Source organism: Pleurodeles waltl, chromosome 4_1, assembly GCF_031143425.1.
Source record: "Pleurodeles waltl isolate 20211129_DDA chromosome 4_1, aPleWal1.hap1.20221129, whole genome shotgun sequence".
Classification (NCBI taxonomy): domain Eukaryota; kingdom Metazoa; phylum Chordata; class Amphibia; order Caudata; family Salamandridae; genus Pleurodeles; species Pleurodeles waltl.
This window is the reverse complement of record NC_090442.1, coordinates 8161829-8174795: the sequence shown is the minus strand read 5'-3', so window position 1 is coordinate 8174795 and position 12967 is coordinate 8161829. Positions and strand designations below refer to the sequence as shown.

Below are 12967 nucleotides of genomic sequence, written 5' to 3'. Positions count from 1 at the left end.
CATTTTAGTCTAGCCATGCATTTTTAAACTGCAAATTCGACTCAACAAAATAACACCTTTTGACAGGTCCTGCTTTCCTTATAAATATGAATAAGACCCCCTTATTTAGGCCTTATTCCCCATAAGGTATAGTACACCACATTTAAAAGTAGGACATCTAAAGGTTTATTGTTCTATATGTCAGTGCAATGAAAAACATCTGAAAGGCATTTTTACTCTAGCAAGGCTGTGTGCTGCGTAGGAAACCACTGGGTTACATTATTGCATCTAAGCAGATAGAAAAACAATTCAAGAACTCTTGTCAAGAAATCTTCAGACTTCAATTTGATGGTAAACTTCCCTGCCTGAGAAGATCCCTAGAGAACTGGGCCTTCTCGCTCTTCTACCCAGGACAAAGAAGTGGACTGCAAGGGTTATAAAGCTGACCTCCTGTTCAAGCTGCAGGGATCCATCAAAAAACCTTTCTGCAACTTTCCAGTTGATCAGTGGCAACTGGGCCTGAGCTGGACTCTGCTAAACAACTCGTAAGTCTCTAATTGCCTCCGCTGAGGTCCTGGGGGGGCTTTCGAAGTGTACTCCTGTGGTTAGTTGGAATTTGAAGGACTAAAGCCAGGAGGTAAAATCTGTGACCACAGCAAACCTGGTTAGTGTATCTGACCAGCGCTGCTTTGTGGTTCTACAGGTGATATCATTGGTATTTTGTGCTTTGTGGTGCTTTAGGAAAAAATGATTAATATGGAGGATGCGGGGATTTGTCAAGTAAATTGTTGGTTGTCATAGATTCTCTGTTATCAAAATTGAATGACTGATATTGTTAATTAATATTAAATTATGAATCAATGTTTGTTTGCCTTATCTGCGCGCATAATGTAAACGCATGACATAGCAATGAACCCCTCGCTCTGCTTTACAATTAAAGCCCTGGAAGGAGCTGCAGCTGGGTATGCAACAAGGTCTGAACTTTATTTTCTTTAGGAAGAACTAAAGTATCTCTTTTCTTTATAATGTGTTTGGGCCAGAACCAGGCACTAGTTTTAGGGAGAAATATGGATGCTACGGCAAAAACAAATCCCCCTCAAAGAACAGTAATGCTTTAATTTTTCAGGTTAGAAGAAGCCTGAAATGCTTGAACTAACCAGAGGGGGAATGGGAGAGTGGCAAAGGTTACTTAACAAACAGCAAGGTAAAGACATGAATTGGCACTTAAGCTGATACGAAGCGAACAAAAAAAGCATTGAAGTTTGTGAATGCAGTTACCTTTGTTGTATACTTCCTGAAGAGTTATCTTTGTTATTCACTTCTTGAAACTTAAGTATCAGCAGCATATCCTGCTCCATCTCTTTTTCCACAGTCTGTTCTTGTATAAATGAAATCCTGTCCATGTGCATCTTCTAAAGCTGTACCTGTAGCATGTGTGGGCTCCCTGAGCGCCCGTTCTTTACTGAGTTGCGCTGTGAACAGTAAATCACCTCCTTTTCTGAAGTAAATACAATGAGACGTATTCAACAGAGCATTTATTTAAATATCTGTGTATGGTGAAATATCCTTTGGTACGATTCAAAGATAGCAAAGAAGAGATGTCTTTTACAGCCAGATAAATATTGTGTATTCACAGTACATTATGTTTGCATTTATTAATTTTGAATCTCTTTGCAATCAACAGGAACACCTTGAATGCACAAAATGATTATGAATAATGAAGGTAATACTTGAAATCTGCAAAACAGCTGTATGAAACAATTTGTTACAGTATTCCGGTAAACATCAGTGCAGTCAGAGAGAGAGGAGTCTGAACATAAACTGACAGATCCTGGAAGAATCAGTCAACGGCAGTTCAGTGAAAGTCTGAGGTGTGCACCTTCCCGCCACACGACCAAAGAAATTAACTCTAGAAAATTAAGGCAACAACCCTCATAAAGCACCAGCTTGGAATAGATCTGTATGAACTGGTTACCGCAGTGCTCTGCTTCCTAAAATGATGACAGACCATCATTCAGTGCTCTAGGTGTATTGTAAACTCTTTCTGGCCAAACCACAGAACCGGAGAAGATCACAATGGAGTGGAGACAAACAACTGAAGGGTGAAGGTAAGAGGGGTTCTGCTGTTTAAAATACAGACTACAGTCCCCTTTTGTACCGACCAGAAGGAAGATTAATCTTTAATCACAACTGTCAGAAACTGTTATCTATTCTAAAGACGCCGTCACTCACAAAGAAGCCTGACACGTATTGTGTGTGTGGCAAGAATTTAGTGACCGTTGCATTTTATTTTTAATTTGGAAATCAAAGGTCCTAAATATCAGCTCTTATAGGAAATGAGAGAATAGTACAAGTGCTTTATCAAGCATGTTGGCCCGTCAGGAAACACAGTCGTGGGAAGTGGACAAACATATACCCAACCCAGAGACACCAACCAAGAAAGAAGAATCATACATGTGCAGTGAGAGCTTTAGTTTGTCATCACCACTAAAAGAGCATCAGCGAACACACACAGGAGAAACACTGTTCTATTGCACTGAATGTGTGCAAAGCTTTAGTCAATATGCACTCCTAAAAGAGCATCAGCAAATTCACATGGGGGAAAAGCCATTCAGATGCAGTGAATGTGTAAAGAGATTTAGTCAATCATCAGACCTCCAAAGACATCATCAAACACACACTGGAGAAAAACCATTCAAGTGCAGTGAATGTGGGAAGAGCTTTAGTCTGTTATCACACCTACGAATACATCAGCGAACACACACTGGGGAAAAACCATACCATTGCAATGAGTGTGTGAAGAGCTTCAGTCAGTTATCACACCTACGAATACATCAGCGAACACACACTGGGGAAAAACCATACCATTGTAGTGAATGTGTGAAGAGCTTTAGTCACTTATTAACCCTGCAACAACATCAGCGAACACACACCGGGGTAAAGCCATACCAATGCAGTGAGTGTGGAAGTAGCTTTAGTGACGCATCAACATTAAGGAATCATCAGCGAATACACACAGGAGAAAAGCCATTCAAGTGCAGTGAATGCGTGAAGAGCTTTACTCGATTCTCAACACTACAAACACATCAGCGAACACACACCATCACTGACCAAACAGAGAAATAATTTATAGAGATGCAGCAAATTTGGCAAGAATTTCAGTTCAACAACAATAATACTAACCCATCTGTGGACACACACAGGAGCAAACAAGTGCAGTCTTGTGTGAGATGAAGGCATTACAGAAAGTGATAACATTACAAATACATGGAACATTCAAATACTAGGTGATAAAAAGCAGATGCTAGAAGACCAGACTACTCAGAATGAAGAAAATCAGGGATCTTTATAGGATTATAAAAGTGTCTGTAAGAAATAGGATTATTTGTTGAAGGGGTGACAATCCTGTTCTAATAATAATCACAGTTTTTGTCAGGCTGAACCACAAAAGGGACCAAATAAGCCTGAGGTTAACCCTCTAGTGAAGCAGTCGAGCTTAACTTATGGGCAACGTGTAAAGTACTCATGTAACACTCTAAGAGTAATAAAGTGAAAATGCCACACAAGAAGAATAAGAATCCCAAACCAATTTAGAAAAATAGAGGATATTTTCATAAATAAGCTAATGCCATGACAACAAAAATCCAATCAGGAGAATCAGTGTTATGTTTGTTTTAGTAAAAAAAAGCACCAATTGTGGGTATCTAATTGCACCAAACCGGGACAAGTTCAGGCTGATCACGATGGAGCGCGGGCCGGATGAAAGACTAGGTTTATCCTGCTGGAAGTTTTACCTTATCACTTTGGTGCGAAGACAGCGCGGTGTGGCTCTGCAAGGCTCTGCATCACCCTGTGCATGAAAAAAGCAAATATCCATAAAATCATAAAATTGTCTGTTCTCAACGATTGCTCATTTCTCCACAGATAAGAAAAAGACATGAAATAGCACGAAACACATTGGGACTTTGGCACAGTGCCGACTAAAACAAGATACTGTGTTGGTTTTTATTCATTGAAGTAGAGATCTAAAGAAAAACATCCAAGCACACCGGATCACGCTACCTGTGTAAACACTGTGAACAATGCTTAGACTAACAAGGGTATTTTCAGCTAACTGTAGGGATTAGTGATAAAACCCATAAACCCAACACACTTGAACCGATTTAACAAGCGCACACTGTGGAATCTTTGTAGCTGATTGTGGTGTTTCTTCATTTTATGCAGCATTTGTGGTTCTGTGACAGCAGCCAGAGAACACTGTCAAAAAGTAGAAGGGAAAGTAGTTAAATGTGAGAAGTGATGCTCGTTTCCATCATCACATCCGTCTGTAAATGTACTCACTATAGTAGCACTTCCCCAGTGGTGCCCAACAGCTTCATCCTTGGAACCCTCAAGTACTCAGGGGCATATTTACAAGCCCCTTGCGCAGCCCTAGTGTCTTTTTAGATTTTTTTACGCTAAGGCGGCGTACAAAGATTTATAAAGTGATGCAATGCAAGCATTGTGCCACTTTGTAACCCCTTGCATAAAGGATGGAATTCAGCAATCAAATATGCATGTCAGTAGTAAGAAAAGGAAACATCTTCAGTAGCCAAAGATGGTAAAAACGTATGCATTCCACTGAATTAATTTTAACAAAGTGCTGAGTCCCTGCTGCCGACCATCATCACCAACAGCTAGTAGTGGTAGTTTGGGACGAGGTCACGTTTAGAATTTAGAAAAAAAAAATGTTACTTGCTGCTAAATACCAGAGTGAGCACAGCACATCTATGCCCCAGAGATTTGTCCATGCAGGCGTTTTTCGTATATTGAAGGTTTTGTGAGAGTCTCCGCACCTTTGACTAAAGAGAGACCACTTCTGATTGATAGTAACCTGCAGATTCCGCACCTATAAAATAATCCTCAGGCACCAGTCTGGATCTGAAATCTTCAAAGCCATCATATTGCCTGTAGGTGTCGCAGGCTTTGCATCGGCACCGCAAGTGACATCCAGTGACATCACCCAAGACATATAGCGCTCACCCCGGAAAAAAAGCACATCTGTTCCCTTTTTTTCTGTGCCTTTGGCGCAGATCCGCCACGTGCTTTCTCGAAGAGTCTTGAGTTTTCGAAACAGAAATTTTTCAGAGTGCTGTACCATTTCTCCTCCCAAGAGATTAGGGGTTGATGATCTTCGGGTGATGTATCTTGTTAGATTGCTTCTTCAAGTTACCCAGCTGCTGCTGCTGCTTTCTGGTTTGCACCAGCACTTTGCCGCAGACCCCCTCTTGTCATCCTTTGAAACCATCTTATATGCTTGAGAAGTATACACAGCATCATAGTTGTTGCTTGATGGCGATATTGCTGCCTGTTGTGTTTCTGCACTAGCATTTTAGTTTATTGCGAAACTGTAACCTTTGTGTGTTTAGTTTTACAACTTAAAAGGTTGTTTTATTAAGTATACTTTTTTGAACAATTGTGTTTTGATTAATTGTATACAAAAAATCTTATTCCAGGTGTCAAACCCTCTAGGGATTGTGAGGGTCAGGTGCCCATAACGGAGCCCCACTACCTCTGGTGCCTCAGTTCGGACCACGACTCCAGGTCCTGTGCCAGAGCATGCACCCTAAGGCTACCAAGGACCATGAGGTGAAGCTCTTCATGCCCTGGGCAACGGATGAGAAGCACAGTCGACACTGCTTCCATCCTCGCTCCAGGTCACAGCCGTTCTACTCTTCAGGTAGAGCGAGGGGAAAGCACGAGAAGCATTGCTCAATGTCCTCTGACTCCCCCAGTATATCTGCTCTGGAACCACAGTTATTTGTCATGGAAGTGGTTCCTTCTCCAACCAGCCCTGCTCTGGTTACTCCACTGGACTTGGCCCAGAAGAGCTTTGACTTCCACTTGGTCCATCCCTGAACTTCCTGGATCTATTGCTGCAGGGGCCCTCCCTCCTGGCAGGTATGAATTCCAGGGTCCAGGTTCTGATCCGACAACATTTTTTTATGGGATGTACTTAGTCTTTGCCAGGGCATCAGTACCATCTGGCACTCCTTCAAGCCTAAGCATTGTACATGCTCCCTTTGTTTAGGCCCTTGGCTCTGACGCTGTTATTCTCCATCCCATCTGGACCAACAACAACTCATCCATCCTTCAGTTCAGCTCTTGGATACTTCAAGCTGTTTCAGCCTGCTACATGGTCAGCCCCACCACCACCGATGCCACTACTCCAGTTTCCACCGATGCTGCCACTACTCCAGCTTCCACTGATGCTGCCACTACTCCCGCTTCCACCAATGCTGCCACTACTCCCGCTTCCACCAATGCTGCCACTGCTCCAGCTTCCACCAATGCTGTCACTACTCCAGCTTCCACCAATGCTGTCACTACTCCCGCTTCCACCAATGCTGCCACTACTCCTGCTTCCACTGATACTGCCACTACTCCAGCTTCCACCGATGCTGCCACTACTCCAGTTGCCACTGATGCTGCCACTACTCCAGCTTCCACCGATGCTGCCACTACTCCAGCTTCCACATATGTTGCCACTACTCGCCCTTCCACCGATGCTACCACTACTCCCGCTTCCATCATGCTGCCACTACTCCCGCTTCCACCGATGCTGCCACTACGTCCGCTTCCAGTGCCGATCCCTGAAGTTGTGCCTCTGACCAGGTCACGGAGGAAAGCACAAAAACTGTTGGAGGAAGAAGAATATAGAAATAAGATCTGTGACCTCTTCAGATCGGATTCAGACCCTTTGAATGTATACGTTTTGGGCAGCAATGACTAAGGGTAAGAGTTTGTGGGCCTGCCTCTTCAAGCAGGTTAGACACCTCTCCAGGGATGGAAATGGACATTCCAGCTGGGCTGCCATCACCGAAAGTGATGTCCTTCTGTTTGGTGGTAAAGAAGGCGATGAGGTCCTAGAGCTTCAACTCCCTGTAGTCGAAGTTAAAACTAACGTTCTCATGGAGGTCCTCGTGCGGGCGGAGCCTACTGCTGAACCATTACTGCCCTTCATTGATGCCCTTCTGGATCCAGCGCTGGGAGAAACCAGCCTCCACCCCAACAGGCTCACGGCACACCACTAGCACTCTGCCACAGGAGACCCTCCATTTCTCTCTTCCATCCTCACCTGGAAGCTTAGTAAACCATGAGTCATGATCATCATGACAGTGGGCTGGTAGCTTCCCAACAGTCCCCACAGACAGAGAAAGTAAGTGCCTGGCGACCTGGGGTGAAATTACTGTTTCAACAGAAAGCATGGCATTGAAGTTCTTAAATACAAACTGTCTGCGAGCGTGCTACACGCATGCCGTATGGGATAGGGCTCAAACTGTTGTGCCTCATGTGCCAGAGTAAATGAGAGTGCACTTCTTAGCGGTGGTCCTGGATGGTCAGAACGCATCACTCCATATAATAAAATGTGGACTGAACACTTCTGATTTGGTAGTCAGAGCCCTGGGGACTTCTGTCTCCATCCGTAGACACGCCTGGCTGCGCACTTCTGCCTTCTGCCCTGATGTCCAGGCCAACCCCAAGACCTCCCGTTTGACTGGACATATCTTGTCGGATTTGGTATTAGATAAGTTCAAGGCCAGCAAAGCTACTGTCCGCTCCTTTTGACTTCAGCTGTCACTTCCTACGAGACATTATCACCAATTTTGGCATTTTCGTGGCTTGTTAAGGGAATTCTCCATTCCCTAATGTCAACATTACCAGCTCTAGTCCCAGCAGCAGCAAAATCCACTGGTCAAACAGTAAAGGGACAGAGCCTGAGGAAAGGGCTATGGATCCATCCAGCAAACCTCCTCTTCCTTCTCTTCCTCCCCCACACCAGCAGGAAAGCAGATCTAGGTCACTTATCCTAACCCACTCACAGCATGAGGGGGTGGGGTTGGCCTCCTTTCACCTGGCCTGAATGGCTGTTACTTCAAACTAGTGAGTCCTCCAAATTTGTAAAAGGAGGCTTCACCCTTCCATTCCGCCAGGCTCCACCCCCATCCATGTCTGTCTTCCTCCCCTTGTCTGGATTTATCTTTGCATTTTGAGCAAGAGGTGGCAGTACTCCTACAGAAAAGAGCTGTGGTGCAGGTATCAGAGTTGGAACATGGTCAGCTTCCTTGTTTTCTTCAAAGACTGCTTTCTGCAACTCATCCCGGACCTCAGAGAATTGAACTTCTTCCTCAAAAAAGAAAAGAGACAGACCCTAGCTCAAGTGTTACTGGTTTTGGATGCTGTAGAATGGATGGCGTCACTTGACTGCAGCATGCGCACTTCAACATCCCGATCATGCGGATGCATCTGAGGTATCTGTGTTTTGTAGTGGCTTCCACACACTGTCAGTTTGAGGTGTTCCTGTTTAGGTTAGCATTGTCACCTTGCGTTTTCACAAAGATGATGGCACTGGTTACAGCCCATCTACGAAGGTCGGGCACACAATTGTCCCGTGCTTGGTTGACTGGCTAATTAAAGTTGAATCACTTTAGTTGGTGACTTGCCATGTGCAGCCAAGAGTAGCACTGCTGTTCGACCTGGGTATCTTGATCATCAAGCTGAAATCCCACCTGAATCCCTCCCAATGACCCCAGGTTATTAGATCAGTGCAGGACAACATCCTTCTCCACGCCTTTCCTCCAACTCAGAAGATTGCTGACATTCAAAAATTGGTTCCCTCTTTCCATCATGGCACATTAGTCCCAGAGGTCTCCCATAAGTCTGATAAGTTCCTCCGGTCTCATAGTCCCACATGCACTTTGGCACATGAGGGCCCTCAGGTGGTGCCTCCACATGCAGTGGCTACAGTATGGGGGTGACCTGTTGGACTCTATCATAATCCCCGACCAGTGCTGCTGCAGAAGTTGTGTAGTGGGGGCACGAGGTGAACCTGAGTTGCAGGATGGCTTTCGCTCTCCTTTCAGTTGTGGCTATGGTTGTAATGGATGCATTCTCCTCAGGATGGGAAGCTCGCCTAGTAGATCTGGAGATCACAGACCTCTGGTCTCTGGAAGAACAGGTTCTCCATATCAACCGGTTGGGTTGACAGGCAAATTGGCTGATACTCAAGGCCCTTCTCCTCCCATCCAAGGTTGCTCCATCTAGATTTTGACAGACAAATCAACAGCGATGTTGTATGTCAATAAACAAGGAGGAATAAGGTCTCATCTCCTTTGCCTGCTAGCATTGAGACTTGTCTTGCCACCACACCAAGGGATTTAGCTTACCAGTAATCACCTAACTAGAGGGCTTATTTACAATACCTGTGCTCCACTTCCCTGTGCCACCGGGAAAGGATAGAAATGCACCGTATCAACAAGATACAGTGCATTTCTGTCCTCTTCCCCTCCGCTGGAGCACAAACTTCTGCCTAGTGGCAACACAGGCACCCTTGCGCCATGGTGCAAGGAAGCCTGCGTTGTGGGGATGCTTGTTTTTGTGCAGGAAGGGACACCTTCCTAAAAAAAAAGAAAAAACAATCAAGAGAAGTGCTTCTATGTGTGCTGCAGAATGCAGCACACTTAAAAAGATGAGAAACGGGGAGAAATAAAGATATTCATCCCATTGCGTCATTTCTGCCCAACCTCTGAGGTGGTGAAGGAATCTGATGCATTCCCAGTCTTGTAAATCTGGGCATGCGTCAGATTCCTTAGCGTTCCCTGGGTGTTGCATGGGAACACCCAAAGCCACACCCATAGAAAGCCCCTTTCATGCAGTGTTATGCGTGAAAGTTGCCCATATTTACAAGGCCATGAAAAGCCACACAAGGTGGCTTTGCGTGGCCTTGTAAATATGGGATGGCACACTGCACCACCGGAGCGTAAAAAAAAAATTACGCTCCTGTGGCGCAATTTGCCAGTATGGCCTTCTAGATGAGGCCCTGATCTCTGAATTTCAGAGCAAACCGCGTCAAGCAACGTTATCGAAGTGGAGTATTCTGCTGGAGGTAGTCCAGGACATCTCCGTCAGTGAGTTACTCCTCTGGTGAACTTTTTAGCCTTTAGGTTCTGTGGAACGTACGCCAAGATCATCCCCATTCAATCTAATGACCTGGATTGGCCAAAGTTAGAGTGTTATGCCCACTTGTAGTGCTTCTCGATATGCCCCCTTCTCAAGCTGACATACAGACTAAACCTTCTCTCCCACAGGCGATGTAAGTACTTTGAACTTTCGGGATCCAGACTGGCACCTGAGGTTATTCTACAGGTGATGAAACTATAGGCAGATACAAATATCAAGCAGAAATATCATTACCACTGGTAATTCACTTTTTTCTTCCTAGTCACATGGTTATCTGCCTGCGTGACATGGTGGGAGTTCACTCCTGGGCTGAGGGCATGTTTGAATAAGTTTAAATATCTAGATGATTGATGAGAAATCTGTCCCTATCTTTCAGTAAGTACAGAATAAGAAGGTAAACATAGTCGCTATCAGACCCAGGTCTGTGACTAGTAGACGACAAATAACAGGAAAACAGAATTGCAAATGGCCTAGCTGCTTTTGCTAATGCATTGTTGCCCTTAAAATCAAAATAAAATTTTTAAATAAGCTAATGTGAGACGCTGTAAATATTTAGTAACATGACCCAAGTGTTCTATAATAATTGCCAAAAGTATGAAACATACTGAAACTAGAGAAGAATTGTCTGAGTATGTGGGTTTTAGGTCATAAATTGATATCTTTAGCCTAAAAATTCATGTCATCCGTAGGTTGGAGGAAGCTGCTGAAACATATTTGTGCTCGTTTCATTTAACCATTGGTGTTTTAAACTATGAATTCCTTTGTTAGTCTGTTAATCTTTGAATATTTAATCAAATGTATAATAATTTTTAGACATTAGATGTATGTTGTACTTTTGGTGCAGCAGTTCCTTGTTTCCCTACTACTGTTTATGAGTTGATTAAGTAATGTTAATATGCATTTTTGTCACTGATGTATTCTTCTGTACAACTGATGTAACAATTTCACGGAATGTACATTAATGTACACTCATTCTAAAATAAATTCTGATTGATTCACTGACTTACATTTTATCAACTCTTCTGTGATTTTCTTATTTATGAATAGAGAATACTGAAATGTACGTCTAGGGTCCTCCTCATGGGTGTGAATAGCCCAGTATAACACTGTTGGTCAGTCAACCCTTAAAGTGGAGGCCACAGACTCAGCCAGAGGATTTTAGTCTTGAACATGTTGATCACCACTTCCTCATTTCTGTTCACTAAAGGACCTTCCACCACCCCATTACAGTAAGATTCAAATCATGAACCCCTAAGCCCTACAGCCTGGCCATGGGAGGTGTTACTCTGCTTGGGGGTGCCATTGGAACAGGCCTGGTCAATCCTTAGTACTGGCACGAAACTTCTGAAGATGAATCCCCTTCTGATCTCAGGTTGAACATAACAACATGGCCATCACCGCCACAGCTCCAGTGGCTCCGTGGCCCACGGAGAGGGCCGAGGGGCTGCCTTTGCCCACTTGGGATCCCAGAGCTGCAGAGCAATAGGGCGAAGTCCCCAGGGAGGGCCCGGGACATGTCTGCTGCTGGAGGTATCAGCGAGACCCTTTCTCATGAGCCTGCGGCTGTGCAACACCAGGTGGAGCTGCTCTCTCATGTGTAGGAAAGTAGCATCTTCCTTGGCATGTTACCCCCATTTTTACCTGTATGTCAGTATGTTTTTGCCTGTCTCACTGGGATCCTGCTGGTCAGGACTCCAGTGCTCATAATTTGTGGCCTAATGTGTGTGTCTGTGTAGTGCTTGACTGTGTCACTGAGGCTCTGCTAATCAGAACCTCAGTGCTTATGCTCTCTCTGCTTTTGAATTTGTCACTGTAGGCTAATGACTTCATTTACCAATTTTTATTGGCATACTGGACCCCCCTTATAATTCCCTAGTATATGGTGCCTAGGTACCCAGGATATTGGGGTTCCAGGAGATCCCTATGGGCTGCAGCATTTCTTTTGCCACCCATAGGAAACTCAGACAAGTCTTACACAGGACTGCCACTGCAGCCTGAGTGAAAAACTCACACGCTATGTCACAGCCATTTTACACAGCACTTAAGTAACTTATAAGTCACCTATATGTCTAACCTTCACTTGCTGAAGGTTAGGTGCCAAGTTACTAAGTGTGAGGGCACCCTGGCACTAGCCAAGGTGCCCCCGCATTGTTCAGGGCCATTTCCCGGGACTTTGTGAGTGCAGGGACACCATTACATGCGTGCACTACATATAGGTCAATATCTATATGTGGCTTCACAATGGTAACTCCGAATATGGCCATGTAACATGTCTAAGATCATGGAATTGTCCCTCCATTCCAAATCTGGTATTGGGGTGCCAATACCATGCATCCTGGGGGCTCCACCATGGACCCCCAGTACTGCCAAACAGCTCTCTGAGGCTTGCACTGCAGCTACAGCTGCTGCCACCTCACAGACAGGGTTCTGCCCTCTTGGGGTCTGAGCAGCTCCGTCCCAGGAAGGCAGAACAAAGCATTTCCTCTGAGAGCAGGGTGTTACACCCTCTCCCTTTGGAAATAGGTGTTACAGGCTGGGGAGGGGTAGCCTCCCCCAGCCTCTAGAAATGCTTTGAAGGGCGCAGATGGTGCCCTCCTTGCATAAGCCAGTCTACACCCGTTCAGGGACCCCTTGTCCCCTGCTCTGGTGTGAAACTGGACAAAGGAAAGGGAGGTGACCATTCCCCTGTCCATCACCACCCTTGGGGTGGTGCCCAGAGCTCCTCCAGTGTGTCCCAGACTTCAGCCATCTTGCTTTGCAAGGTGTGGGTGTACTCTGGAGGGCTCTGATTGGCCAGTGCCAGCAGGTGACCTCAGAAACCCCTCCTGATAGGTCCTTACCTGATAAGTGAGCCAATCCCCCTCTCAGGGCTATTTAGGGTCTCTCCTGTGGGTTCTCTTCAGATTCTGCTTGCAAGTTTCCTTCAGGAATCCTCTGCAACTACTTCATCATCCTCGGACCTCGGATCAACCGCAGCCTGCTCCAGGAA

At 45.1% G+C, this 12967-nt stretch overlaps 1 protein-coding gene across 1 annotated transcript in view; it reads left to right on the top strand.

Annotated features, from left to right (window-relative positions):
- Positions 1 to 10991, top strand: part of LOC138287229 (zinc finger protein 436-like) — a 33485-nt gene extending 22494 nt beyond the window's left edge. The window contains exon 2 of the mRNA XM_069227583.1: positions 1664 to 10991. Coding sequence (XP_069083684.1) covers positions 2347 to 3105 — 759 coding nt within the window. The 5' untranslated portion in view covers positions 1664 to 2346 and the 3' untranslated portion in view covers positions 3106 to 10991. The remainder of the gene's footprint in view (positions 1 to 1663) is intronic.
- The last annotated feature ends 1976 nt before the right edge of the window (positions 10992 to 12967 follow it).